At 43.6% G+C, this 16469-nt stretch overlaps 1 protein-coding gene across 1 annotated transcript; it reads left to right on the forward strand.

Annotated features, from left to right (window-relative positions):
* Positions 1-8116: 8116 nt before the first annotated feature.
* LOC108150840 lies at positions 8117-9134 on the forward strand. Its single transcript, XM_017279149.2, has 2 exons — positions 8117-8204; positions 8275-9134. Exons 1-2 carry the CDS (start codon positions 8202-8204, stop codon positions 8950-8952), a joined length of 681 nt encoding a protein of 226 aa, XP_017134638.1. The 5' UTR covers positions 8117-8201; the 3' UTR covers positions 8953-9134.
* The last annotated feature ends 7335 nt before the right edge of the window (positions 9135-16469 follow it).

The raw sequence follows: 16469 nt of genomic DNA on the forward strand, positions 1-16469 counted from the left end.
ATTGGAAATAATATTGTCAACCTTTTGGAAAAATCATATGAATATCGTTCTCCTCTTGTGCAAATTGGATGTGATGGAACTGCTTTGAGCACTGGACATAAAAACGGAAAGAAACCTTAATAGATCTTACAGTGGCTTGTTTGCTAGTGAATTACCACTTGGCCATTTCTTTACTTCTGTGGACGGTATCACAACAGGCTTTAAAAGCCTTACTGGCAACATAGGCAAAGTGCTCGATTGCTTCAGCAATCATTGTCTCACAAACCTCGCCGATACCCAGGGACCCTGAGACTTTCTCGTTAGCTAACTAACGAACAGTTAATCCTTACAGGAACTGACCAATTTCGTCAAGCAGCTGGTTCGGCTAGGATTTTGTGCCAAAAGATGTTTATATTTGGGAAATGGTCTAAAGAGCATTGGTTTGAAAAGCCATGCAAAGAAATTCCTTTTTCAAAATATATTATTGGCTTTGTTACAAGATGATGCGTCTAATAGTATAAGAGAACTGATAGAATACTGAAGGCGCATAAGGAGCCAAAAGTAAAAAAAGTTCCAGGACTTTAGGTTCACGCGTTCAGGCGAATGTAAAGGTAACAGAGCCTTCAATGAAAATTATGTATAGAGACAGCAATATTGAGAACTGAGTTTAATCAGGCAGATGAAAAGATGAGTGAAGCTGTGTTGGCTTCATTGTCTGTTTGAGGACCAGAAGCTAGGGATGGGTTCATTCGTATCCGAATAAAAGGAAGGAGGGGAATACCAATGTTTGAGACAAAACAATTGTTACTCCATCCTAATGTTCGTGTCCATTTCGTTTTATATTTTAATCAGCTTTCGGAAATTAGATCCTAATAATAATATGTTCATGTTATAAGAGAACTGGGTCCGGATACTGCATTCAGTGCCGACCATAGAACGGCCCTCGTCCTCGTAGACCGCGCAGCTTATTGCTAATTGAATTCAAATTCTTCTTAAATGAAATTGTTTTGTTTCCCTGTTCCGTTGTTGTTGTTGTTGCTGCTGTTGTACGAAACTGCACCGCAGGCAAAAACATGGATACCTTGCTCGATTTATATCCTCCGAAAATACATACACATAAGGGAGAATATAGTGGGTCAGCCCCCCCCTCTGCCGGTAGGTATTATGTATCTAATCGAGCATGCAACATACATCTATAGCGTCATATCCTCGCCTTTTATGCCCTAGCGAAAGAATATTATGTTTTGGACCACTATTGCACCGCTATATCCGATAGAATCGATAGATAAACCAGATATTTCGAAGAAAATTTAAGATACTCCAACCAAACGCTACCAACGGCAGTCAAATTGAATTGAAATCGACTGACTATTATATCATACCGCAACGAATGAACTATCTTCTCTTCGCGTTAAAAGTGTAGTTCAAGAGTCGTGGGAATGTCTGTCTTGTATAAATGCTGACGAGTGGCCGATCTCTGGCCCCCATTAAAGCGCTATATTTCCATTCGAATGCCGCTTCCACTCCATCGAATCGCAAGGTTCAATGTAGGCGCGTGGGCTGGGCATGGGCGTGTGCGTGGGCGTGGAGGGGGGGTGTCATTCCGAGTATGCAATGCAATTTGCGTTACAATTGCGCTCAAATAAAATTTTGGCCTAAAAGTATCAGATTCGATGCAATGAGAGCTGCACTGAAAGGTGAATAAATAAACAATAAATGCTCGGCAAGGGCTATGGGATTAGGGTAGGATTGTGGGAGGATGCGCCTGCCATTTTGGCCGCTCATTGCGCGCGCTCTGCGTTTGTGGTTTCATTTGTGAGTTTTAATTAAATACGTTTAAATATTTGTTATTTCCGACAGACAGAGAGACAGAGGTGGGGGCAGACAATGCAAAACCAAACCAAACCAAACGAAACGAAACGAAACCGAAGCGAACAAGCATACCAGGAGCGGCATGGATGATGGTGGATGGAGGAGCGGACTGTCATCCGTCCACCTGGTAAATATTAGCGAAAAATTAGGAAAGTATTTTAAGCGCAACATGTTCGTCCTGCGGCTTTCAACATCAAAATCCCCCGTACGCGCACCGCACCGAACTGCACCACAGCAGGGAGTTCCTGTTGTCCAGGGTCCCGCGCATCATTTGCAAAAGTTTTCGGTGCGTGTGCATTTCATTTATTTATAAATAATGCATAATTAATTTAAAGTGCGTGCGTAAAATTGTTGTTAAGTGCTTAATCCTGTAAAACTCACGGAGAGCAGCAGGAAGCGGAACATGGACGTGAACGCGCAATCAAGGGCAGCGCCCAAGAGCGCACCGGATATTGATTTGCATTTTGCATGCATATTCCATAAGCCTATAAACTATCACTAAATCGAAAGAGAAGAGCCATGCGGGAGGGAGGGACGGTACGGTTCCGCTGCCTCTGAGAGTTTTCCATTATTTATTTGATATTTATTAGTCAAGTTGTGGGCTGAAACGGCACTGCAGATTGCTCATTTATTTCATCACAAACATTTCTGTTTTCCAAATCCAGTACTTGACAGCCACAGCCCTCTCTATTCTACTCTTCAAACCAATTAACTGAAATTTCAAATTTTCCAAATAGAATATAAACCAAAATTGCTAATGATTCTGGTTCCGTCATTTCCGCGCCGCCAAGCCCACATAGCCTACCACCCTCCACCCTCCACCCCATTGCCCAATGCAATTTGAATCCGCAGTTTTGTCAAAGTCAGAAAGTTCAAAATTTTACATGCGGTCAGAAAATCAAATTAACTTTTAGCGCGTATACATTTTGGCGTGACCACAGCTTGGTAATAGTCTAAAAAAATGTAATATTAAATGAAATAGAGGGGCTCGAAATGAAGCGACGGGGCCATGTGCATATAATAGGCCGATCAACATCAATTAAGAAAATAATCCCCGCATTATTCGAATGGGAAAGCGAATGCGACTGCCATTGCGATTGCGACTGGGACCAGTGGAAGGATGTGAGTGCGAGTATATAAATATTGTTTGACATCGACGAGGGCACAAAAAATTGTCATCTCCGAAATCCGGGGAGGAGCGAATTGGGGAATTAAGCCAACATTTTCCACATATGCTAAGCGTGTGGAAAAAAATGGGAGCAGACCATGTTGTGCGGTCGTAATGATGACGCTTCTGGCCAAGCGCATTCCGGATGTTGGTATAAATGACGACGATGATGATGACAGGTGCTACATACAAGGACATGACATTTATGAACTCGGATCCTTGCACGGAGCACGGAGCACGGAGCACGGAGTACGCTTGGATGGTCCGCTGTTGAGTTGCAGAGGGGATAATTATAATGGAGGGCTATGGAGGGGATCTATTTTACGCAAAAACTGGGCAAGAGTTCTTGAATCCTCATACAGTGATCCCTTTTACCGTGCATACATTCACTTTCAATTAACATTTTCAAGTATTTTCAACATTTTCCACACTAATTGCATTTTACGTGGCTCATCAAAACAAAAACAGCACCAACTAAATAAATACACACATTTTCTCTCTATTTATTTGCGCACAGCAGGTGCTGTTGATAAAACAAACAAAAATGCGTGCTATATACTGTTCGAGCAACCACACAAACACACACAAATACAATGTATGTATATGTATATCCATATAGTATATATGGTATATGGGGAAATGTGGTTAGAAGGCATTTTAGATTTCGGCCAAAACATTGACGCATCGAGCCATTTAACCAAATTCATCATACGCACTGTTGCATGGTTCGCACCTCTCGATTATTATACCCGGGTACTGGTTACTCGGTAGAATAGTAGTACAAGGGTATATATATTATTCGTAGATCGGAATCGGAGTCGGGAATCGATCAGGTAAAAACCTTGTGCTATTATCAAACTATTGGAAATATCGAAGACGTGAACATAAGAGAGCTGTTCAATAAGTCTGACTTTTAGAATTTTCCACCTCTTAAATGATTAGGAGAATTCTGCATCTGTCGACAGGAATTTATCATTAGAAGACTCCTGTCAAAACTTGAAGAAGCTGCGTCTTTTGGATTGTGTGTTTAACAGCCTTTGATGGCAGACTTCCTCGTAATTTGAAGAGAAAATGGAAAAACGTGAATTCCTGTGTGCTCATTAAGCATTTTTTTTTTTTCAGAAAACCCATCACTCAATCCATAAATTTCAATGGTAAAAAAGGCGCTTACTGAATATCGTTGTGGCTTTAGCCGATCCGATGTTGAAAGTGGGAGAGATTGTGGAAGCCATAGGTAGTTTATTATTTGTGTTTCAAGGCCCCTTTTGAACCAATATGGCTAAGATATGAAAGTTTAGCTGGATTATATATTTAGAATCTGGAGTATTATCTACTTAAAATAGATAAGAAATACTTATACACCCCATTTCAAAGCTTAAGACCAGGGGTCGGCACGGCCCTGTCCATTGTGCTAAGGAAAAGGCGCTCACGTACACGTGTGGTCCAGTGATCGGCACCAATTAAATACAACTTTTTGTTTCATTTTTCCTGCTGTCTACGCACACAAGCTCACTGTAAGTTCCGTTTGAAAGTTAGACTGCAGGGGGTATCATTAAGTCGGTAGGTTTCCGTTTGACGGTTCTTGTGGACGCAGCACTTGCAACAAGCCCAACAAATATATGTGCGGAAAGCAAACATGGCCATAAAATCGCATTTGGCATTTTGTGTAAATCAAATCAGCAGAGCGGGAAACGGAAACAAAAGCCCGAGTTAGGGGGCAGTACGCGGGTGGAAAGGACTTTATGTTTTTTGATGACCATAATGAAAAGATCAAAAGGCCATAAAATGCCGGCTCCCGTGGAGGGCAGTAACAAAAATATATCAACGACATGTGTGGCATTCAAAAAGACAAAAAAGAGATGCATAAAATTTTAAATGCAAATACGCAACTCACAAAAAAATAAAGGTGGAAAAAATAAAAGTTATCATATAATATGGAGAGTAATGGGGCCATTAAGTGGGTTATGCCGATGGGTTATAAAGTGCCGGGAGGATAAATGTCCGCGTAGATATAGGAGTAACCCCCAATGCGAAACTCTCGCACCCAATCGCCTCTTCATTAATGCAATCCTGGCTTCAACTGTTACCAGCCCCATTCGAAAATCCTCTCGACTTTGACCAAATTAGTACGCTTTGGGGCGGGTGGGGGCACAGTGCGAAAACTCAATTTGCTGCTGAAACGTCTCCACAGCTCGGTGGATCCGATTAGGGTCCAGGGAGGACAGGGACAAGAGCGGGGGCGGGGGCAGGGTCCAACTCTCCGTTCGAGTTCCATTTAGTCTCGTCAACTGCCATCAATTTGACTAACAATATTCACGCCAATTAACAAATTAATTGCCTACTTTGCTGGCTGCACTTGAAGGCAGCAAACACACAGATACAAACACACAAACGCACACACGAGCACACTAACACACACGAACACAACAAACTGTGCACACTCGCTCTCAGGCATATTCCCAATGGCGTCTTAGTTTTATGGGCAAACACAACACAGCCACAAAGCAGAAACGTTAATGAAATTTCTAGCCCAAGCGGCGGCGCTACGGCATTCAGCCCACAGGGCTGACAAAGGGTTGGAGGTGGGTTGAGTGGAGGCAGGGGCAGCAAAGGGAGTGCCAGTTGTGCAACCTCTGCCCGGTAGGTGGCGTATTTGCAAAGCTTTTAATATAATGACACATTATCATGGCGTAGGCTGCGGCAATGTCAAAGGCAGGGCATACACACACACACACATTTGCATGGGTGATGCATGGAACAAATGAGCTCACGCATAAGCAGATAAAGAGGGGGGTGGGGTGGAGTATGGAGTGGCAGGAACGCGGGACAGAGATGCACTTTCAACCGTTCGTTCGCATAGGGTATCATAGGATACGTACATACAATACATACATCTGGACCCTTGATCATTCTGGACTGCATATGCAACTAAAATTCATGTGTATAAAGGACTGTAAGAGATTAACAACTGAATATTGAATACCTTTTCAATATTTAAATAATACTCTCTTCATCATCAGCACTTTACCTCTCTAAGATTGGTCGTTGGATCAATGAGATCAGAGAGGTATCGACTCAGAGGGAGGGTATCTGGCCACCTCCCATCGAGTAAGGCTAGACTTTTCCATTGTGCTGGTATGCTCTCTTGTCGTTGTGTGCCCTCCCATCACCCCACCTCATTCTCTGCACTTTACTGTCGATTTATTACTGTTATTTCTGCTGATTTTACGCATACGACCTGTAGGCCGAACTGGCCCGTTCCAAAAGGCGCTTTAAATTGGCTAAAAAACCGAAAAACAGAAAAGGGGAAGTGCAAACAGTATGCTCCCCTCTTTCGCATATGCTCGTCGCTTATAAAATATGCAGCAGCAGCAACGCTTGTTGCAACAATGACAGTATCAACAACAACAACAATTGCCACAGCAACAACAGTGGCATCCATTTAATTTCGTTTTAATGCACAACATACATATATCCCCACGAAGGTGTCCTGGCCGATTGCCGAGAGCACCGCCGGCCATTGTCCTTATGCCGAGCGCAAACAATTGTACTTTATCCAGCAATCAAATGATTGCAAAAGAGAGGGCCACAGAGAGGGGTCACAGGACAGGACAGGCCAGGACAGGACGGGGGCTGCGGCAATTAAATGGCAGAAGTCTGTTTAATGCATAATTTTTGGCCGAGTTGCATATTACTCATGTTGTTGTTGTTGTTGTTGTTACTGCCAGCCCTGCCGATTGTCGCTGTCATCATTTGTATTTGCCTGTTGTCTGTGTTTGTCGAGTGCCAATCGAAATTTTATGGCACCACTTAGCGGACAAGAAGAGCAAGGTGTTGATGCTTTCAGATACCCTTTCAGACACATAGATTATACCCATGAAATATATACCAATCAAATATGACTTCAGTACTCCCAAAGACTTGGTTTTCATCGCTTTGCTTCAAATAATTGCCTAAAAAAGTCTCCATCGAAACATACAGTCCATACGATGTGGTCTGCCTTTCGTTGTCAAAGATAATAAAAATTATTTTCAGAATTCGACAGTAACACCTATTCATAGCTTTCAAATGGATGGATAGCTTAAATAGAAATTGTAGAAATTTATAGATACATATATTAAAGTAAATCTAAAGCAAATACAAATCTTTGCGTGTGATGATGGCTGGAATGCTTTATAAATAGCACAGAAGTTTGCCAAAAATAACCAAGAGTCTCCTGGTCTTAAGGGGGGCACCACAAGAATAGACACTGTGGGAGGGATCTCTGTATACCAATTCTCAAATATTCTTTAAGGACTGCCACATTATTCGCTCGTCATTGCAATTAAATAAGAATAAGAATTCGAAAAAGATTGACAAAACGTTGCTATTGTCCAAGTAAGCTATCGATCATTCTAAAAAGCCGCCTCAAGTGGCCCTCGTCCGAGCAGGAAACAAATTTGCCAAAAGTGTAGCGATGTTCAAGGTCGGAGAGCATCTCAAGAGGCTGTGCCAAGATGCTTGAGCAGAGAACTCGTGAAGTGGCTAAAAATGAGTGGTGTTGTCCGTACATGGACTGCTAGAAAATGTGGGAGTCCAGGAGGAACGCATTCCTTAAGGTTGCTGATTTTATGGGGAGACTGCAAGAAAGAAAACCCCGAAAACAGTTGCATGTGCATCAGTGGATAGCTTGGAAAACCATAGTTCCATCCACATTACCATCATCGAAACATTCACAAATTATGATTGCGATACTCGTCCAAGATGTGGAGAGACACTTCAGAATGAAAACCAGATCCAAAAATAATTTTACTCAAGTGCGTGGCCGAAAACGAGTCGAAGGCGGACGGACGGGACGGGACGGTCCACGAATGGAGCACGTCCAAACTGATATTTGGTTGCCAACAACCAGTCGAAGGCATCGTCATCGTCATCGTCATCGACATCGCCCAAGTGGTTAATAGAGTCCGCTGATGGCTTCGATGTATGTACAATGTACATACACTTGACTTGGCTCCATATTACGTTGATTGTTTCTACCACGGAGATTGGTAATAAAACCTGATTTCGATCGGGGATTTCGCTATAAATACGCAACGCGATTCGGAACAAGACATCATTGGGTTCAATACCTTCGACACAGTAACATCTTCAGTCAGTTCGAATATAGTTTGCCAATCTCCACAAGAACTATAGCTTCAGAATGGTGAGTGAATCCACACTTGGGATCACACTTGGAAGTACAAACCGAACCTTCCTCCCCATTTTCTCTATAGAAACTCTTCATCGGTGTCCTCTCTCTGTGCCTGGTGGCCATCGCAGCTGCCCAGTCGGCCGATCCGGCGGCTTTGGAGCCCTCGGCAGAGTACCTGCCCCCTGTTGGCGACGCCGAGGCCGCTAAGCTCTCCGAGGATGGCTACCGCTACAAGACCGTGCGCCGACTGAAGCTGCGCCACCGCCGTGAGGTCCCCAACCAGGAGTACCTGCCGCCTGTGGACAACGCACCCAGCCAGGAGTACCTGCCCCCAGTCGACGCTGCTGCCATCGGCGACACCAAGGTGGCTGATGATGGCTACCGCTACAAGACCGTTCGCAAGCTCAAGTTCCGTGCCCGCCACCGCCGCGATGTGTCCGAGATCGCCGAGCCCAGCAACGAGTACCTGCCCCCCGTTGAGGTGTCGCTGGCTCCTGAGCTGAAGACCGTCCTGGGCGATGATGGCTACCGCTACAAGACCGTGCGCCGCCTCAAGCTCCGTCGCCACCGTCGTGAGGTCGCCGTCGCTGCCGAGGAGGCCTCCGCCGAGAGTGCCCCCAATGGTGAGTACCTGCCCCCCGCCGAGGCTGCCGCACCTGTCGAGGCCGAGCCCAAGGCTGCCGCTGAGGAGGGAACCGAGCTGGCCAAGGACGGATACCGCTACAAGACCGTGCGCCGCATCCGGTACCGCCGCCACTAAGTTTCTGGACACGGACTGAGGAATATTGAACCAAATTGATCCTGAAAGTACACAGAGTAGAGCCGGGGACCGGCCCCTGCCCCCTTCGCGGCTGACTCGACAGCAATCTTTTTTTTCTCCCAATATACAGACTTTCAATTGTCCCAGCATATGGAATAATAAAATTTATTCACGAAAAATCAGTTGAAACCGAGTTGAATATTTTGTCCGCCGACTGCTGGCTGTTGGTTGCCTCTCCTCAATCATGTGGCTTGCCAAGAACCGAGAACCAAGAACCGAAGTGAAATTAACATATTTTCTAAATTGCACATTAAATAATATCCATATAGGAAAAAACGGAGTACGAGAGAGCGAGCAGAGCCAAGCCAATGGCTGAAATGGAATTGAAATCAATGGCCAAGTAATGGCCAAAAGGAGGCGGAAAGGCAAAAAAAAGAAAGGAAAAAAAACAGAGACGAGAAGCAAGCGAATGGAAGGGAAAAACTTTTGGCCTGCGCCAAAACGGGGCGAAATTCTATTTAGAAATGAAGTGTGCTCTTTTAGGCGCACCAGCATCCACCATCCACTCAAAGTGCAACGACTCCCCCCCCTCGGAACCGACTCCGCGACTCCTCGACAGCCTGCTCGACTGCTCCAGCATCTTTTTACGGTCAACTTTTCGTAATATTATTTTGCATTTATTTGCACAAAGTTGATTTTTCCTCTGATTTCTTTGTTTTCTTTGGTTCCCTTTGCGGACTGGCAGCCAAATTACAATATTGTAGCGGTCCATGGTCCTTGGTCGCTCCTCGGATCCATGGACCAGAACCAGAACCAGAAACAGAACCAGCGGGAAAAGAGTAAATAAAACATTTTTTTGTGCGCCAAACATAAAGTTACGTAATTGAGCGCTTGACTCTTGAAAGCTGATGGTTCGGGCACGCCACGGATCCGTCCACGGGTCTGGGTCTCAGGGCCAGGCCAGAAAAGGTTATCGACGAGTTCAAGTTGAATGAATATTCATTTCATAATAGATTGAAATTAGCCACCAAAAGGTTGAGGTTGAGCACGCGTACTCCTCTGGGACAGGTGGTGATTCCTTCTCATCCGTGAAAGGGGTTTGCCATCTCTGGAGATACCAGGCAAAAGGCTAAGGCTAAAAGCCAGGCACATGCATTGCTAATTGATATTGATAAGCTGCCATGGGGCATGCGGCATGCGGCATGGCATGCCATGCTATCTTTCGTTGCCGTTTGAAGAGCACACTTTTAATGGGCAGCAGGCAGGTCTAATCTGGCCTGCTCGCCTCTGCTCTGTTCTGCTCTGTTTTGCTCAGCAAATTTACTTCACTTTCTGGCCCAATTAGTAGCGATTGGCATTGGCCAGAACCAGGCAAGAGGCAAGAAAAATCGTCAAAGTCAAACATGCAAAAAGGCCAGATGCAGCAAACTTTTTGGCCAAGCGGAAAACTTTTCGAGCAGCAAACTTGTGAAATATTTAAAATTATGGTTCTTGTCCGGCATACGCCAAACACAAGGAATGCGAATGCGAATGGCTTGACCCAGGTCGAGGCCGTGCATCATGCACTCGATGCGACAGGGTGCAGGCAATTTCAATTGCGCCTCTTAGCCACTTACGACTCTCCGTTCGAGAGCAGAGCAAAGCAATGCAAAGCAAAACGGTCCGGTCCAGGGCCAAAGCAGAGCAAATTGAGGTGAAGTATTTAAGGCCAAAGCGGCTTGGGTCCCGCTCCCTAGCTCCGCCCCCGCCCCCGATTCCGATTCCGATTCCGACACATAAGCGGATGAGGCCACCCCGGGCCCGGTAACGTGGGGGGCAACCAGCTGGCAGTCGCACTCTGATTGCAGGGGCTCGCTCGCATTCTGTTGCTTATCTTCTTTGTCAGAGATTTTCTCGCTCTTCCTTCTCCAAAGTGTGTCTGTGTCTGGCAGAAGAGCACAAGAGCACAAGAGCAGAACTGCCAACTGGCAACTGTTTCCATTAAAAAACCATTTAAATATTATCTCCACCGACTTCCTCCGCCTAATCCACATGCGTCGGCCGTGGGGGCCATCCATCCGCTTGACGTTCAGCCAAATGACAGATACAGGCCGCCAAAGGAATCTCTTTGCATTAATGAGCTTTGAGTATTTCGAGTTTGATTTTATTAATTGGGCTTTCATTGGATAAACATCTTGATTAACTTTCTGTCGTACAGCCTGTCGCATGGGCGCCTCTGAGGCACAGATATTCGACTCGTTTGACGCACCAATTACAAATGCAATTACAAGTGGCAACAATGAAATTAGCAGGCAAATTGTTTCATTGATTTAAGAGGCCCATTAAATGTTTATAGCACTCTCCATAACCATCTCCATACCATTCTTGTGTCTGTCTCTGGTCTCTGGTCTCATTCGATTGTCATTTCACAAATTCTTTCGCCCCGAATATTTCAATGGGACACTGGACAATGCCTAACCAATGCAATTTCCTCCTAATGGATTGCAAACATTCTCGAATTAGGTTCAAAGAATTTTTCGCAAATATGTTGTTGACTCCATTAAATGGGAATTTGGCCAAATTGTGCGGTTTTCAGCTTATTTTCCGTACGTACTACATTCATATTTGTGTAATTCCCTTCCCAGATCTTATCGTTGCAAAACAATTTGTCATTTCTGTGACATCTTGTTGCTGCTCCATTAATATCGTACACACGGAACGGCAAGCGAGCGAGCCGAAAAATATTTGCTTGCCACAGATTTACATTGCAGTAATTGATTTAATTTCAATTGTGGACCGTGTTCGTCTCTGGCTGCCTGGATGGTTGAAGGGATGGATGGGATGGTGTGAGCGTCGGGAGTCCATCCAAACACGAGAATATTGATAAGTCAAATCGAATAGTGATGGTGCATGGTGTGGGTGTGGGTGGGGGTGTGGGTGAGTGACTGGCCCACAGAACTGCGATTGATAAATATCAGAGTGTTTTTAAAGCTTATTTTTCAGATGTCCAAACGGGAGACGACGCCAACGGGCGACAAAAATAAGTAAACAAGAGAAACAACGGCAGCGAGTACAGTAGATCCTCACAAATTATCAGGGCTTCGGCTCTGTATATAAATATTTTATATAAACACTAAAACTTTTTTGAGCTAGCTTGGAATATCTCGACCCGAAGCAAAAGGGTGTCTGCCGAGTACTAAGGAGCTATTGCTTTTCTGTTTCTGTATGGTATAGAGATCTGATTTTAATGAAGTTGATCTGATCTATGGAAATCTGATTTCGATGGGTTCCCTATTGACCGTTTTCTTACTTCTGAAATTTCAATTCGAAAGCTTTCCGTTTGCCTAATCCATATAATGTGTGGGGGATAATCGTATGGGTGAGGCTCTACTGTAATAAAGTTGATTGCAGCAGTCGGTGGCAAATTGAATATTTGCCCGCATGTGAGAGAGAGCGTGTCTCTGCGAGTGAGTGCGATTCTGTCTCTTTTTCTCTGTTTGCACGAGTATTTGTAAGCATTGTTAAATGTCGGCTCCACCATCCACATCCACATCCACAGCATCCACAGCGTCCACAACGGAACAATATCTGGATGATAAATGCAAAGTAGTGAGAGAGAGAACATTCGTTCGCTCATTCTCTGGAAACTGTGTTCCACCATTGTTAACGGTTGCTCGTGCGTGGATGCAGATTGGGTCTGTCTCCACGAATTTCTAGCTACCAATATCCACCATATCATTCAACCCTTCTTGCTCTCTGCGGTCAATCGCTCTCTCTCCCTAAATCTCTCGCCAAACTATCCTCAGCTGTTGCTTCAACGCCTGTTTCCACTGTAGTACAATTGCTGTTTTTGTTCTCTGTTGTTCGGTATCTCTATCTCCTCCACGAGTACGTTTGTTGGTGTTGTTTGAGGCAGCGCACTATGGTCCGAACGACCACTTTTGTTGGCCAAAATTAATAACTCCCGAACAGAACAAGATTTTTTCATTTAGTTTTTTGTATTGGATATATATAATCAATAAGAATTGGATTTAAGAAAAAAATGGGTGTGGCACCGCCACTTTTTTTAATAATGCATATTTAAATTATTAGTTATAGTGAAAAAAAGTATTAAGCATATTTTATTTAAGAAAACGGCGTTGCACGCCTAAACAAAATTTTGATTTAAATAAAAATAAAATCGTTTAAAGGTTTCCGTAAATTATTGCTGAGATCCTTGTCTAGAAGCAAGGTTAACGCCTCGTTAGGTGAGATATGTGCCGGCTTTCCGACTGGGTCCTGTACAGCCTTACGAACTTAGTTAGCATTCTCTGGGCATAAAGATAATAGTAGTGAAATAAAGGCTTGTGGCCAATCCACATATTTTCGTTCAAACATCTGTGAATTTTACTTGCATTTGTTCCGGTATGTTGCCAAGCGATAACAAATTTTCTTGCTGGTATCTTCAAAAGCTTTATTAATTTCATATGATATGTCGCCTTAAGATCCGTTTTCAATTAATTGATAATTTTACCCTTTTTGAAATCCTTACGGCAAACAACTCTGCATTTTCGAATTTGAGGTTATGCTCTATTAATGCAAATTCCAAGAATTGTGGTGAAAAGTGGCATTTCTTACTATATACATTTCAAAAAGAATTTATTAATCTACGAGACACAAAAGGTTTCAGGGTGGGACTAGGTAGGACTCACTTTGTACACCTTTTCAAAAATTAGTTTTCATTGCAAGTTGGCACATGTTGAAGGCCTCACTTTAACCTTCAATTACGAAGACATCACAACTACCAGAGACAGTTAAAAACTCAAAACACGTAGTAAGAACCCGACAGATTAAGATTCATCAAAAAAATTTAATCACATCTTGCCGTTTTTCAATTTTTGAGAGATCTAAAATGGTTATTAATTTGGCACTTTTTCCCTTCACGTGCTTTACTATAAAAACAGTTGGGTTGCACAGCTGATTTTGCGAATGTGGCGCCATCTATGGAAAATTCTAGTACGCAGCTTTAATGGTCCATCTTTTTCTAATGCAGAGTGATCAAAACCAAGTTTTAGTTGTGACTCTTAAAAAAAAAAGGTTTTGGCCAACAAAAGTGGTCGTTCGGACCATAGTGCAGCGTCTTATGCCAATCTTTGGGTTTTATCGATTTTCTTTTGTTTAATTTACTGGACCTCTTGCCGCGCGGGGGAGCGCGGAGCCCTTTTCGATTTCGTAATCTAGTTCGAATGGCTTTGTCTTGTTTATTTGTTTGAGTCGAGCTCTTGATAAGGTTCGAGTAGAAGCTACCGAATATTCCCCTCTTTGTTTTAAGTACGAGTGCTCTTGCACCCAATTTATGTACATATGTGTATCGAACATGGTAGAGGTATCCGTGATTCCGACTAATCCGAAAAGTATTTAGTTGCTGGCATGATCTACATACATAGATATGAACAGCTTTTTATCCGATCAGATGTTTATGGATTGGAAAAGCATAGAAAAATATAATTTTTGTATACAAAAAGCCAATAAAAAATCAGGTGGGCTAACGTTTCAACACCAAAATGCATCAAAATACATATACATATGTACATATAAATACTTATATATGTAGTGTACTTAGAGTGCCCATGGGGACAGACAATAGTCGGAAAAATGTCGTCGACAGAACATGTGCACGACGCTCAAGTAACTGGACACAATTCGACGGTGTGTCCGGTATCTAACACATATGTACATAAAACATACCGTCATCAGCATCTTGCTTTCGGAAATATGATCCCAGAAATCCAAAATAAGTCTAAATACCAAAAATACCAACAAAAACGAAGTACTACAGAAACAGCTTTGAAGCAGCTGATCAACGAAATCTCAAAAGCAAAACCAAAACGAAGCCAAATCTCGTTCAGGAATACCATTGATGGCTATTGGCGACGAATCTGTTGACTGTTGATGTTACCCCGCGCTTATCGGGCGGCATATTAATCAGCGTTTTGGAATTACTCACAGACCACAAGAGTGAGCGGCGATAAACTTGCCACTGCTGCCACAAACGGCGTCGATAAGAGAACCAACTGCGAACTGCGAAAATTTGTGTTTTACCAAAGTTCTCTCTCTCTTCTCGGATTGTTTACAACCCACCGAAGAGAGGGACAGCAATACAACAACGACAACAACAATAGCATCCTCAGAGAGGGATGCTCTCTTTGTGCACTAACACGCGCGCGAGAGAGAGAGAGCGAGCAAGCAATTGTTGCTCTGCGCTCTCGCAGAGGCTGGCTGCTGCGCCGCCAATTTGCAAGAAAATTTAGTTCGTTTACAGTTGGTTTTTGTGGGCAAGTTGTGAAAATCGCATCGAGGAGAGAGCACACTCCGACAAGGAAGAGTTGCCAACACGCAGCAGAAAGTGGCAGCTACCAGCAAAAGCAGCAGCAGCTAGCAGTACAGTGAGTGGCAAATGGACAAACCCAACTACCAAGTGGTGAAAACTGATAACTGAAAACTAAGCCAAAGTTTGGAAATACGAAACACGAAATACCCGTGTTTTAAATTGTGGAAATGAGCTTGCTGCTGCGTGCTCTCTTGCTCCCGCTTAAATAATATGTGTACACACACACATTGGCAAGCACTCACACGCATACTTGCATACACATAAGTACAATAATACTTATGTATGTATTTTCATATGTGTGCGGTAAATTTTGCCGTGTTGCCGAACCTCGTTTGGAGATTTCTGTGTGCGTTTTGTGGTGGCAGCAAATAGTTGTTGCAAGGCCTTCGAGCAGTAACAAACAGCCAGCATAGCATCCATCCCCCAATAAGTGGCAGCAACGGCGACGACTGACGCACACAGCAGCAGCAGCAGCAGCGGCACCAGAGGCAGCGGCGGCCACAACAACGTTGTTAATTGAAATAAATTGAAATAAATTCCACAACGTTTGCTGCTCATATTGTTAATAAAGAAAAGCAGCAGCAGCGGCAACAGCATCAACGGCAACAACAACGACCGAATCACCAGCATAAACAAAACAGTGAACCGCCCAGTCGAAATATTCAAATAAAACCAACTGGAACCCGAAATCAGGCAAGCATTTATTCCAAAACAAAAAATATTTAAAAAGCTAATTGAATGTGTTGCCCTCCTGTCCCTACTCCCCCTTGAAGAGAGATTTTTCTCGAGTTGCAAATAATCAGCAAATGCGTTCGCCAGTTCGTAAATTTGCGTTTAGTTGTGTTTCTCGATTTTTGGTATCAGCGGCAAATGCGTGGCAAATACATTTATTTTTAGACGAAAGTGTGTGCCCGAACAAGTGTGCGAAGACTCGTATGTGCATTGCAGCATCGTTGAAAATAAGTAAATGAAATTGGCAAAGAAAAAAATAAAGAAAAAAAACAAAAAGACTGCTTCCAAAGTGCATTCAAGACGAGAATCAAAGAGAAAATATTTTAAAAAAGAGCTTGGTTTGAGTGGAGGATCTTTCCTGCCTATTCCAGAACATTCCTTTGATTGATATAGGATTCAGTCGATCCGATCTGGTCGATTTCCCACTCACATTCCA

Source organism: Drosophila miranda, chromosome XR (genome assembly GCF_003369915.1).
Source record: "Drosophila miranda strain MSH22 chromosome XR, D.miranda_PacBio2.1, whole genome shotgun sequence".
Lineage (NCBI taxonomy): Eukaryota > Metazoa > Arthropoda > Insecta > Diptera > Drosophilidae > Drosophila > Drosophila miranda.